This window comes from Aquarana catesbeiana, linkage group LG01, assembly GCF_042186555.1.
Source record: "Aquarana catesbeiana isolate 2022-GZ linkage group LG01, ASM4218655v1, whole genome shotgun sequence".
In the NCBI taxonomy this organism is placed as follows: domain Eukaryota; kingdom Metazoa; phylum Chordata; class Amphibia; order Anura; family Ranidae; genus Aquarana; species Aquarana catesbeiana.
The window spans coordinates 193,472,082-193,486,626 of NC_133324.1; the positions used below are offsets into that span (position 1 = coordinate 193,472,082).

Consider the following 14,545-nt stretch of genomic DNA (forward strand, 5'->3'; position numbering starts at 1 on the left):
ACAGACATGAGACTAGCCAGCAGCATTGGCAGATATTGTGGGTTTCACAAATAAGGAAGAGCTGCCAATGGCCAAACACCTCACATTCAGAAACAGGCAATTATATGGCCGATTTTGATATGCCTTATGGAAAGAAAATAAAAGTGCTGTAATTAAGAAACAAATACACTTTATAAAATGAAATTTTATTACTTTATACAATAAAAACACACCTAGTATTTTTACTTTGAAATGCCTTAACAGTAAAAGACTTAGATTCAAGATTTGCATAATGTATATTTCATAACAGTAGTACCCATTAGTTACAGTTTAGCAGCGTAATTGTACAATATTATAACGATGCATAGTACGCAGCAGTCTATGCTATAAAGTGCCAAATAACCAAGGATCACAGCTACGTCACCTCAGTTGTAATGCATAAAAAAGTCATACCATGTGCAAAGTCTGTTCTGTATAGACATCACACTATATTGAACAAACTGAATTTCATGTGTCTACATCCTTCACAGCTCAGCTTGCAATAAAGCAAATTTATAAATTACAAGTACCCATAAACCTATATATGAAAAAACAAGTCACTAAAAGCAGTGTAATGTTGTGCGTGAATCAGTGCTACAAAACACATACAAATGTGTTTTGTAAAGTGAAAGTGTGAATGAAACATTTAGTGTTATTTATTTTTAATTGTGCCTACATCTAAGCTAGCATGTAAAAAAAGACATAAGATTTTACTTTAGGAATGTAATGTTACTACTAGCCGGATTACTCCATAAAGGAAAAGGGTTGCCCATAACTAAAATTTCCAGTTGTCATTTGTCAATGTATGCTAGGACCTGAAAGCAGATTAGTTGCTACCAGCAGAGTTTCCTTTCCAAGATATTGAGGCATCATGGGAGTAGAGGCCTAGGAGACATTTGGTACTTATTCCCAAAATAAAATTGAAAAGCTCCCACAACACCCTTTACATTCTGTAATTACAATCCCAAAACTCCCATCAATTCGTACAGTACTAGAGTTTTCCTCAAAATTACATAAACCTATTTCATGTACCTATTGTGTAACATTTTTTGTGCCCAGTGTTTTTGGTTACATTGTACTACTGCTAATAAGGCTGAAAGTTTGATCACACAACATAAAAAAAAACACAGAAAAAAAAAAAAAGACAAAGACTGTGTGTTTGAGGGAGAATAACATTAAAAAAAAAAAAGAAAGAAGGGAACCAGAAACAAGTGAAAAACAAATAAATACACATACATATTTATTTCACCTTATACTCTTCCTTAGTGAATGGATGTAAAGAGGGCTTAAAATCTTGCATTTATTTCATGTGTCAACACCCATCCGTCCCACCACGTTGCCCTAACTTGTTAATATGGCTGTAAAAAGTTTACCTACTTAATCACCAATCTAGATGTAACTCAACTGCAGATGCTGGAAGTGACCCTCAAGCCACAGTCAACCAAACCGCAGATCTGCCAAAACACACTTGCAACAGCACCACCAATGGAACACCTACAACCCAAAAGAGCCAGGAGTGGTGGGCCAAGAGTAAGTGAAGGCTTAGGGCATCATGGAGGGAGGGAAGCATCAAGGAGACATTAGGTTTGCTTTAAAACCAATTACCCTGCAAGTTTCTACTAAATTAATGCGGTGTATGGTGAGCACTGTAAATCAGTATAACTTAAATTTTACTGACTACAAATAAAAACCGCTTAAATATATGATGAATTCTGTTAAAAGGATATTCATGACAATTCAAAAAGATGAATGTGATGTCCAAAGTTAAAACAAGCTGACATTTCACTGTAAATCTAAAAGTTTTACAATAGCCCTTTTCAGTTGGTTGTTTTGAAAGCCTAGACAAACACGCAATCCTGGCCAAAAGACTACTGGTCACCAGGCAGGAGTCAAACGGTGGAACTACATTTAAAAGAAACAGACCAGTGCAAACAAAACAGACATTCAAAAAGGCATCTGATCATTTTCAATATTTCCTATACTACATTTCTTGAGAATAGTCCAGTTGCTTTGCAGGAATGACCTCATCCAAACGAATGACTCCACCTCCCATCAAGGCAAAAGCAGGATACATTGTTCCGATGCAGTCAACGTCCCTCTCATAAAGGCATTCCATGGTGTCTGCATCATAAAAGCCAACTTTTCCTTTATCGTAGTCCAAACAAACCCCAATTCGGCTAGGAAGGGGTATGGTGCGTTCATTATAAGCTGTTGAAACATTAGAGGCCTTTGGGATAACAAACTTCTTCATTCCTATAGTTGCCAAGGTAAATGGTTGAGATGCATCAAAGGCAACATCTTCACTGCCACTGTCATGGCCGCTGTCTTGATCATACCTGTAAAAGCATATGTTAGTATTAGAAATAGACTACAAATCTGCAAAAACGCAAATCACATGACACACTGTTTTTTCAAAAACAAGACAATCAAAAAAAAGAAAAATTAAAATAGTGGTGCAGCCCATAAACTTCAGATACACTTTAGCTAAAGTAAGGTTTCAAAGCGCCCGAATCACATCTACTATGAAGCAGAAAACTAGGTTTAAAAATGTTAAGCTGATAAAAATGGAAGCTTAGTATATACTACCTTGGGCTGCTGATGTCACGAGGATTGTGCAGCCATTCCTGCAATTTGATGTCCGATGCAACTCCAACTTTGACCATGTATGAATAAGGCTCTACAGAAAAGGCCCAGAAGTACTTCCCCTTAGTTATGCCAACATCAGCAATGATATAATCCAGGCACATATAGCAGCCCACTTGTACTCGCTCTGCTCCAAGTAGCAGGGGTAGGCCAGCTATGCTTTCCACAGTGTCCCTTCTGTCATTTAACCGGAGATGTTCTTTGTTGTACCCACACTTGTCATCAAAAAAGAAACTGAACACTGCAATAAAATGAGAAATGGAAAAATGAGTAAGCTTAATAAAATTCACATTAAAACCTAAGGATCAAATCGTTCAAAAAAGTAACGTCATTCTATGTGCTTTTGCACCAAAATTACAAGTAAGCTTTGGAGAGATCAATTTCATCAGGTTAAAGCGGTATTAAACCCAAAAGCAACAATTATTTTGCAGCTTACAAATTCTTAGATGCGATAGCTGCATTAGTTCTCTTTTCTTTTATTTTCATCTGGTGCTCCTGACAGCAAGTCTGTTTTTCAACATAAAAAGCTGTCCTGCCCATGTAGAATTAGAGGGTTGGGGAAAACTATTTACCACTGACAGAGGTGCTTACATTGATCAGCATTTATATAAAACCTTTATCCCAAAAAGGAAAAAAAAAAAAAAAAAAAAAAGTTTGCTGTAACTGATTACAAAGTGTGAGCTGGAGTTTGGCTTCAATTTGTTATTGTACCTAAATCTGTAAGTACATCCAACACTCCCCTCCTCCTAGACTGAAAGCGGATGTCCAAAAGGTGCCCCTGTGCTTCTCCATCCAGTGTGGAGGCAGTAACAAGGTGTTACTGGCCAAATGACCAGGTGAACAGAAAGAGGGGGGGGGGTCTGAAAAAGTAAAAAAATGCAGCCACCACATCTAAGGACTTGTAAGCTGCAATATATTACATTTTTGGTTTGGGTTTAATAACACTTAACCACTAGAGATCCGCGCTATAGCCGAATGATGGCTACAGCGCGGACCTGCTTTGCCGGGGCTACGTCTATTGACGTAGTCCCGTGCACGAGCGGCCTGCGCGCCCCCTGCAGGGCGCGCGCCGTGCGCTCTGTGGTCAGCGAGTCTATGAGACTCGCCTGATCACAGATCAGAGTAAGGGGTCGATCCTGACCCCTTACCACATGATCAGCTGTCAGCTAATGACAGCTGATCATGTGACATCAACAGAGCCGGTAATCGGCTATTTTTTTCTCCTCGCGCTGAAAGCGTGAGGAGGAAAAAAAAGGCGATCACAGGCGGCCGTGAGAGGGACATCAGTCTCGATCACGGAGAACTGCCGCCAAAATCAACAGTGCCCACCTGTGCCCCCTGCCAGCGTTGCCCATCAGTGCCGCCTTAACTGTGCCGCCTTAACTGTGCCACCTTAACTGTGCCTATCCATGCCCATCAGTGCAGCCTATCAGTGCCCACCTGTGCCGCATCATCAGTGCATATCAATGAAGGAGAAAAATTACCTGTTTGCAAAATTTTATAACAAGCTATGAAACATGATTTTTTTTTTTTTCAAAATTTTCCATTTTTTTTTTTGTTTGTTTAGCAAAAAATAAAAATCCCAGCTGTGATCAAATACCACCAAAAGAAAGCTCTATTTGTGGGGAAAAAATTATAAATATTATAATTTATATAAGAATAACAATATATAAAAATTGTCATTCAAATTGTGACAGCGCTGAAAGCTAAAAATAGGTCTGGGCAGGAGGGGGGTTTAAGTGCCCAGTAAGTAAGCGGTTAAAGTGGTTGTATACCCCTTGTTTTAATTTTTACTTACAGGTAAGCCTAAGGCTTACCTGTAGGTAAAATGAGCATCTCCTAAACCTGTACGGTTAAGGAGATAGTCACTTTGCATGCAGGAAGAGGACGTCAGCGCTGCATGCGCTGTGAAGGCCCAGCTGAAGGTCCGCCAGACGCTGACGGACCTTGCCAGGAAAAAAAGATGACCTAAACCCGGAAGAAATGCAGAGGGCAAAAATGTCAGCTCCCTCAACGTGGACCGGGATTAGATGCTGTCGACTCGCTCTAAGGTGAGTATTTCATAATGAGCTAGTATGTGCTGCATACTAGCTCATTATGCCTTTGCCTTACAGGTTTTTTTTTTTTTCTGTGCGGATATACAACCGCTTTAAGTACATTCCTATGATGAATCCAGCAAGGGGCGCCAGGATTGCTCAGCAGAAAGCTTAGCGAGACATACAAGAACAGGGGTGGAAATGCTGACATGATGTGGTTAAATGAAAGGACTATTAGCAATGCTGGTATTAAAACTGGATTATAAAAAACAAAAAACAACAAAAACACACCTCAATACCATTAAAAGTTCAAAAATACAAGAGTTTCTATTGAAAGAACATACTTAAAATGATGGTATAGAGGAGATGGTATTTTCTACACAGATTTTGCTATTGGCAATTTTACAAAAAAAAAAAAAAAAAAAAAAAAGTAATTTTGTTGCCCCATTCTGCCCATCATGGCAACTGGCACAGTAAAAGGTTATAAAGCAAATTTTACATAAACTAAAGTATATATCTTAGAGTATGCACAAATATAATTTTCTTTACAAACACGTGAATATATTTAAACTTTAAGGGCCAGTTCACACCACATGCAGTCCAGTGCATTTTTTTCTGAATCAAAAACGCATGGAAAGTATGTTATATGGTTTTCAATGGCATAGTTCACACCAGTGCTTGCAGTTCCAGTTAAAAAAAAAAAAGAAAAAAAACCGAACATGCTACATTTTTACTGCACTGGACTGTACTGGACCGCTGTAAAACGCATCAAAAACGCACCTAAATGCATCAAAAATGGACTGCAACACAATTGTCCTTATTTAAGGTTAAGAAAAACGAGGGGGGGGGGGGGGGGGTGCACTGGACTGCATCAAAAACGCACTGGAACGCATCAAAAACGTGCATGCAGAAAAGCACCTGGAAGTCATCCGGAATGTGTTTCTATGGTGTGAACTGGCCCTAAATGAGTGTTGTGTTCTTTTTATGTATAATTGTAGCAAGTTTCCCAGTTTTAGGAAGGCTGCATCAAAACCAGCTTACAAGCATTCATCTCATTTGTTTGACAAGCAAATAATTTCCTCCCAAATCCACGTAACATGAGAAGTTATTATCTGGGATCACTGCAGGCTGATCTATACTAAAAAGAGATCCAAGGCAATGTACCATAAAGCTATGTGACAGTGAGATGATGCACAGCCACACAAACTATAGAGAGAACACCTACATTTTATAGAATTTACAAATTAAAAGACACTAAGAAGTGTTAAAGCGGGGTTCCCATATAAAAAAAAAAAAAAAAAGTCAGCAGCTACAAATACTGCAGCTGATGACTTAATCGGACACTTACCTGTCCCAGGGTCCAGCGATGCGGGGGATCGAAGCCCCCGCTCGCCCCCCCCCCTCCCCCCTCTGCTCGGCGGCGCAGGCATTTTAACTGTGGGCGCCCGGCTGTGGCTTCACAGCCGGGCACCCACTGCGCATGCATGAGGCGAGCGCAGTCACTGGCCCCGCAATCATCTGGGACCAGTCACGTGTCCCAGATGATTAAGATTATTTTTTTTTAAGCACATTACTAATTTTTTTTTTTTTTTTGTGGTGGAACTCCACTTTAACACAAACGTAAAGTTGTACTGTTCAGAGATAGAGTATCAAAAGAAATTGTTGAGGTTTATATGGTTCCAACATTTAAAGGGGTTATATCGTTGTGAACTTTCTAGATTTATTGCCTTTTGTATAATTACCATTTACAAAAATATACTTCTATAACTTTATTATGAGCCTGCAAAGATGGCACAGAAGTAGAATGGTATTTTTATACAAACTGTAAACTTTTCAGAACATGTGGCCCTTGATGGTGCTGATAGGCAAACACTGGTCCCTGCAGGTATCACAGGTATCTGCACCCCCCTCCCCTCTGAAAGGGGGGGGTTCCGGAAAGCGGAAGGTCCATTTTTGCGTGGAACTCCGCTTTAAATAACAGAATTTAAATTTTTTTTTTTTTTAGCAAACTGGTTATTGATTTGTCCCTATTCCCATAGGTAGGGTACGCTATTGCGCCCCCCCTACTTTCATTCCTCTACCTGGTGACAAACCTGTCCAGTTTGTTGTTGAACCTGTAGGACAGGAGGTCAATATTCAGTCTCACCCACCTGTGATACAGGTCCGTGGAACAATGTAGAGGACTCCCTCCCCTTCACTACAAAACACCTCCGACAGCATGCAACTACAAGTCAATCAACTATTCCAGAAGCAGGACAAAATGGAGAACATGCTGCGCCGGTGTAACTTACGCTTTATCGGGCAGCCAGAGGGGGTAGAGGGAGCGGACCCCCCACCCCATTTCTGGAGCAGTTGCTGTGCGACACATACGGTAAGGAAGTATTTTCCCATACATTCTTTGTAAAAAGAGCCCACCGTATGCCTAGGAGACCACCACCAGTTGGGGCACCACCCCGCACATAGCAAAATTCCTCAACTACAGAGAGACACCATCCTGCGTCTAAGTAAGGAGAAGGGGAATATCCCATTGGGCAATAAAATGATTGCCGCCTTCCCAGATTTTTCTGCTGACATGCAGCGTAAACGTTTTACGGAAGCCAAGAGGTGACTCCGTATCAAACACATTAAATATGCAATGCTCTTTCCGGCACGCCTGAGAGTGGAAGGAGGCGACAGTATATACTTCTTTGAGGATCCAGACGGAGCTATCACCTGGCTTGAACAGCAGGACGCTCACAGCCAAATACCCCTATAAACCTTCCCTTCATGATCTATTACTCACTGACTGCCTCTTCTTTACTTCTTTGGATTCCGAGCATAGGGGAGTACATCCTCTTTATAGCCCTTTTCTTTGAGCCCTTTTGTTTCCCCTAGGAAACATGCTTGTGATGCCATGCTAGCCATCATGACTTAATATGTTAGGAGGGGGAGGGATCCTTGCTTTACATCTGAACTTTAGCCTCATTGAATGGAGTGTTATTGATACTCACATAAAAACTACCAATAGAGGCTGCTGTTGCTCAACTTTTGAGACAATCCTCACAACTTAACCTGCTGCCAGGAAGAAATTGGAACCCTCCAGTTATTTCAGGGACAGACCATGTTTTTATTATCTTCTATATGTCTTGTTTGAAGTTCTTCCCGGCGGAAGACACCACACCAAATTTACGAAGAGCTCACTTCTTTCAGTGAGCATAGTTCTATGCTTCGTTAAACAGTGAAGTTTCGTCCCTTCCTTACTACACTTGCAACCTGTGTTGGAAGAAGAAGAGGGAGAAGAGGGAGAAGAGGGAGAAGAGGGAGAAGAGGGAGAAGAGGGAGAAGAGGGAGAAGAGGGAGAAGAGGGAGAGAGAGGGAGGGAGAGAGGGAGGGAGAGAGAGAGGGAGAGAGAGAGGGAGAGAGAGAGGGAGAGGGAGAGGGAGAGGGAGAGGGAGAGGGAGAGGGAGAGGGAGAGGGAGGGGCTATATTCTTTTTCCTTAAAAAAAAAAAAAAGCCAATATTATAGTACTGGTAGAAACAAATATTGAAGGCCGATTAAAGCTAGCTCTTAAACGCCCTTGGATAGGATGGGAATATCACTCCGTATACACCACCCACTCTCGAGGATTTTCTATCCTCCTAGCAATATCCACCCATTTTGAGCTCCAGGGTTCTGAGATTGACCCATTAGGCAGGTGTGTTTTTTTGCATGCAGCTTTTTATGGGGAACCAATTCTGCTACTGGCTTTTTACGTGCCTCCACCATTTAATTCCGCAATTTTGACCAATGGCTTCCGTTACATAGCACTGCACCCCTAAGTACGGGTGGTGTGGTTAGGCGACTTTAATATGACACTTAACCCCAAGCCTTGACAAACGCTATACGACCCCTCCACTGCAAACCCAACCTCAAGCTACCCGATTTACCAGGCTTGTAGCTGACTTTAATCTTGTGGACACTTGGAGAGCTGTACATCCCAATGCCCAGGCCTTCTCCTGTGTCTCCTCCACGCACCACTCAATGTCCAGAATAGATCTAATCCTCATCTCCAGTTCTCTCCTCCCCAGATTGCAGGATGCTGGCCTCTCCCCAAGAGTGCTCTCGGATCACAGTCCTTGTTGGGCCACATTGAGCACTTCCGGACCGCCGCACGCCGATATACGTCCTTACTTTGAAGAGTAATATTGTTATGGCAGCAGATAGCTGCCATAACTCTGGTATCCTTCAGCGGGAGGTCCAGTCTCTGCAGCGGATTTGCCGCAAGATCACTTTGATCGATGGCAGGAGAGTGAGGAGAGCCCCCACCCATCTCCATACCAATGCAGGGTGGAAGCGACGTCAAAACGTCACTTCTGCCCATAGCTCTTAAAGAGCCATTTTTTTAAATGACAAATTTATTTATGTTTTTTTTTTATTGCATTCTAGTGTAAATATGAGATCTGAGGTCTTTTTGACCCCAGATCTCATATTTAAGAGGTCTTGTCATGCTTTTTTTCTATTACAAGGGATGTTTACATTCCTTGCAATAGGAATAAAAAGTGACAATTTATTATTTTTTTTAAAGAACAGTTTAAAAATAAAAAATAAAGATGGTAAAATTAGAAAAAAAAAAAAAAGAAGTTTTTCTTATTTAAGTGCCCTGTCCAGCCTAGCTCGCGTGCAGAAGCCCTAGACCTCTTCTGCAACTCAAAACATGCAACCTGTAGAATTTTTTAAACGTTGCCTATGGAGATTTTTAAGGGTAAAAGCTTTTCGCCATTCCACGAGCGGGTGCAATTTTGAAGCGTGACATGTTGGGTATCAATTTACTTTTTTTTTCACTAATATATATATATATATATATATATATATATATATATATATATATATATATATATATATATATATATATATATATATAAATAAATAAATAAATGGGGGCTAACTTTACTGTTGTCTTTTTAATTCAAATATTTTTTTAAAATTTTAACAAGTATTGCAATGACTGTAATTTTATTCTCTAGGGCAGTGATGGTGAACCTAGGCACCCCAGATGTTTTGGAACTACATTTCCCATGATGCTCATGCACTCTGCAGTGTAGTTGAGCATCATGGCAAATGTAGTTCCAAAACATCTGTGGTTCCAAGGTTCACCATCACTGCTCTAGGGTGTTAGTAAAAAAAAACAAAAAACAAAAGTATAATGTTTGGGGGTTCTAAGTAATTTTCTAGCAAAAAAAAAACAAAAAACAAAAAAAAAAAAAAAAAAAAACACACAAACAAACCTGTTTTTAACTTGTTAAACAACAAATCTCAAACAACGGTCACACTGCATATAGTTTGGGTTGCTTTTAAGACCCATATTAGGTCCACTCTTGCTACTCGCATAAATAGATTAAAGAGAACCTCGGAGTTAGACATGCAATAGGTGACTGCTGACTTGCTATCTGCAGAGAGCATTCTTAGATGATCCCACCGAAGACGGGGCGAACAGTCAAACTACACACTAGGATAGTTAAGCAACTGCAATATGAAAAGTCTAAACGTAAACTGTTTTTCCATAAACAAAAATTATCTGAACAATTTGAAAGGGCCGGTAAACTTTTAGCTTACCTGGTGCACTATGAGGAGAGACCACCGGTGGTGATCTCCCTCCGATCCGGTGGAAACGAGCTAGTGACTGACCCCAGTCGAGTTACTGCACGCTTTAGGGACTTTTTCGACACACTGTACACGTCCACGGTTTCGGGTGACGATACAACCATGGAAGCTTTCCTTAATGAATAAGATTCCTCGGCTAACCGAACAAATGACACCATTAGAAAAAGCTTTTAACAGCAGATGAGATAGCTGAAACAGTAGCCTAAATTCTCCCAATCTAAATCACCGGGCTCCAACAGCCCCCCTGTTGAACTGTTCTCTACATACTCGGAATTTCCAGTCCCTAAACGTCTAAGTCTATACAATCATATTTTTGCAGACTCATTTACCCACACCTATACGAGAGGCGATGATGGTGCTAATCCCCAAACCCGGTAAGGACCCGAAACTCCCGGAATCATACCGCCCCATATCTCTGCTGCAGGTGGATGTCAAGATCCTTGCCACCCGCCTTAATACAGTTATTTTATCCCTAATACACAAGGATCATTCGCTCTTAATGCCAGGTAGGAATACATCCTTTAACCTCAGAAGGCTGTTTATTAACCTGCAAACTCATGAAAATGTGGGATCCAGAATGATCGTCGCCTTGGATACTGCCAAGGCGTTCGAATTGGTAGAGTGGCACTGTGGACCTGCTTGGGAAAATTCAGATTAGGGCCTAGATTTATCAAGTGGGTGCAATTATTACACCAGGCCCCTGAGGCTAGAGTGCTGGCAAACGGGTGGAGCTCAGACAAATTTCTCCTTACTAGGGGCACACAACAGGGATTCCCTCTGTTCCCACTACTGTATGCACTTGCAGAGGAACCAATAGCGATACGCTCTCACACTAATATAGGAGGACTACGAGTAGGACACATGACCGAAAAGGTCAGTACCTATGCTGATGACACCCTGCTTTACTTGGATGGCTCAACAGAGGCCTTACCCACCGCCATGGCCCTGATAGAACGCTTTGGCTCCTTCTCAGGCCTCACAATCAATTGGGATAAATGGTGTTGCCCAAAATTCTTTATATGATATGGCACTCCCCAGAATACTTGGTGCTTAAGCACTTTAAATCTATGAAAGCGATACCTAAATCATTCATATGGGGAAAGAGTAGGCATAAACTACCCTGGGGCAAATTAAAAAACCCCACAGATCTGGGTGGGATGGCGTTACCGGACTTTAACATGTGTTAAATAGTGGCGCAACTATTTCACATTGATAAAACAGATAGAGCTAGATTTTTACATTTTCTGTGCCCCAAATGGACACAATCAACAGGAGACCCCTTTGTTGCAATCACAGGAGGGTGAGAGGTGCAGAGGCGACGGGACCGCGAACATCAATGCTATACCACGACTGGTGCTTGTGGGACGTACCGGACAAACTCAAACTACCCCAGATACACAACCACACTCCGCTATGGCACAACACGAATCTCCCTGAAATTTAAATCTATCCCAGACTCTGAGATATGAAACTCTAGGGGATTTTTTTTTTACCTGTCCCACCTAACTCTTGATGGCAAAATAAAGCTGACAGACTTGGGTCCGAGTTTGAGTTACCGACTCGCATGCTCTTCAAATACCTACAAATCCGACACGCCTTCAGAGCACAGTTCTTGACTGGTATCCCCCAACTGGCCAATAATCCTCTAATGAAAGTGAAAGGAGTTCTGACCCTAAAACTAATTTCCGTCTTCTACAGTATGTTGCTACTACCTCCATCTTCCACATCGGCATATGAGCTGAAGGCCAGATGGGAGGTGGACGTGGGGGCAACAGAGGATGAGGAATGGAGTGATGCCCTGGACACATGCAAACTAGTTTCCCCCAAACTCTGACTGCCACACACAGATCTATATACTCCACTGTTCTCATCTCACGCCTCTTAAAATAACCAGGTACAAACGAGACCAAACTGCTTTGCCCAATGTGTAACCAGGAAACCGGCACATTTTAGCACTTAATTTGGAGCTGCCCTAGGGTACAAGGCTACTGGACACAAGTTGTACAATTTCTACATGATACAATGGGCTCCCCTCTTACACTGCACCCCAGACCTTGCCTGCTGGGGATATACCCAGAGTCAGATATGAACAAATTCACTAAAAGTGCTGGCAAGGCAATGATGAGAACTAATTCACCTGAGTTCAGTACATGGGTAGCAGAAGTGAATAATAGCTTACCATATATAAAAAAAAAAAAAAAAAAAAAAAAAAAACTCATACAAGCACAGAGGATGGTCGTCAAAATATAATAAAGTTTGGGAGGCTACAAGCCACAGAAACCCTTAGTTAGCAAGGCGAACCTTCCTTTTCCTACCTAAATACTGCCCTCCACCAGCATTTTTGCCATTTAATGGAAACTGAGTGATGAGGACACATATGTCAACAATGTACCATGATTATTATTATTATCTTTTCTGTTATATATGTAAATGCATGTCTCAACATGTAGTATAATATATACACAAGATGTCTGTTAAGAGATAACCGTTGGTAAGATTGTCAATGCACATATTCTATTTGTAAATTTTTTGTTGCAAGAAAGATACTGCTCAAATAGTCAGCGTCAACCGAATTGATCTGTCCAGAGACAACTTACCATAACAAAATGTGTGGAGAGGACACAAAACAGGGGACAAAATTCCAGTTTAAATGCAATTAAAAATTTAAGCAAGTGATAGTGTAAAAAAAAAAGATCCTCCTCTTGTGGGGTCTCTCACCAGTGCTCCTGTTAGAGCTGGGCGATTTTTTTTTTTTTTTTTTTTAAAACTTGATTCACATCGAGTTTTTTTTTTTTTTGCACAGCGCACTGGTCCTGAGGAGCTGCGGGCAGGTTTTTAGGCGAGGCTGCGGCTTTGGCCTAGTCCACGGCATCCAGACTCGCAGACTAGGCCTCGCCCTCGCCTAAAAACTCCTGCCCGCAGCTCCTCAGGAAAAAAAACATTTTAAAAAAAAAAAAAAATGTAAAAAAATGATTTGACCTCTCAACTCAATTCAAGATTTAAAATCGATTTTTTTCCCCAGCCCTAGCTCCTGGCCCCTCCCTCCTGCCCTCACAGCAAGCAGCTTGCTATGGGGGGGGGGGGGGGAGACACCCGAGCAGCTGCTTTGTGTGTCCAGCCCCGTCCCCTCTCTCTCATTGGCTCACTGACTGAAAGCAGCAGGAGCCAATGGTGCCTTCTGCTGTCTCAGCCAAAAAAAGAGAGTCCCAGACAGCCGAGGCTCTTGTGCAACATCGCTGGATTGAGATGGAGCTCAGGAAAGTATTAGGGGGGCTGCTGCACACAGAAGGCTTTTTTTTATCTTCATGCATGGAATACAAAAGGGGGAAAAAACCTTCTGCTTTTCAAACCACTTTTAGTGGATGTGGATGGATTATTTTTGAACAAGAATATCATTAGGTTTCACTTTAAAGCTTCACTGGGGCCCATTCAGACCAAGGTGTTTTGTGGTGGATTTAACTTGCCTTGTGTTAATATCCACATATTCATGGCCAAAACTGCCATACTCACCACAATGGATCTAAAACCTGCTGCATTTTTGCTAGCGCATCACAATGTATGGTACACAGGTGTGTTGGGGTGCCATTAAAAATTAATAGCACAGCTCACCATAGCAAGTAACACACATTAATGCAACATAAGGGTGTGAATGGGCCCAAAATGCTTGGGTCAAAATATTTTCCATTCTGCTGAATGAACTGCATTTCAGCTCTTGGTAGATAGATAGGTAAAGAAGCACAGTTTACCTGGTGCAGGGGGCGTCCTTAGTACAATCTCCTTGCTGCGGGGACTACACACAGACCCTTTGAGTCCCTGCACTCTAAAACAGTAGGAACTGTTCAGATCCAGATCAGAGAGGACTTTGTTGGTACTGGTTGTTTCCACTTCATTCCACATTGGATCTTCGCTTTTGTCAAGCTTTCTGTATTCAAGAACATAACTATCTGCAAGACCCGAGTCATTAGGCCTGCTCCAACAAATTTTAGCACTGTTGTAGATCTTACTTTCTTTTTCATTAATTTCAGGCATCTCCAGAGCTAAGGAGGGAAAAACAAATTTACTTCAGCGTTAAAGTGGTTGTAAACCTCAGACATGAAATATCAACAAAGCATATCCCTTTAAAGTCTTGTCTCACTCCAAAGGACAAAGTGTCATTCTGTCTGCTGTTTCATTCCTCCGCTATCAGCATGAATTACTTCTGACAAGTTTTCCTGACACCAAGAGTAAA

The 14,545-nt window shown here is 41.5% G+C and overlaps 1 protein-coding gene across 3 annotated transcripts in view; it reads right to left on the minus strand.

Moving 5' to 3' along the window:
* Nucleotides 1-211: 211 nt before the first annotated feature.
* TRIM36 (tripartite motif containing 36) overlaps nucleotides 212-14,545 on the minus strand; it is a 145,360-nt gene continuing 131,026 nt past the window's right edge. For all 3 annotated transcript variants that reach the window (XM_073624636.1, XM_073624638.1, XM_073624637.1), the window contains 3 exons: nucleotides 14,064-14,354; nucleotides 2,605-2,902; nucleotides 212-2,354 (listed from right to left, as the gene is read on the minus strand). In XM_073624636.1, coding sequence (XP_073480737.1) covers nucleotides 2,000-2,354; nucleotides 2,605-2,902; nucleotides 14,064-14,354 — 944 coding nt within the window. In that variant the 3' untranslated portion in view covers nucleotides 212-1,999. The remainder of the gene's footprint in view (nucleotides 2,355-2,604; nucleotides 2,903-14,063; nucleotides 14,355-14,545) is intronic.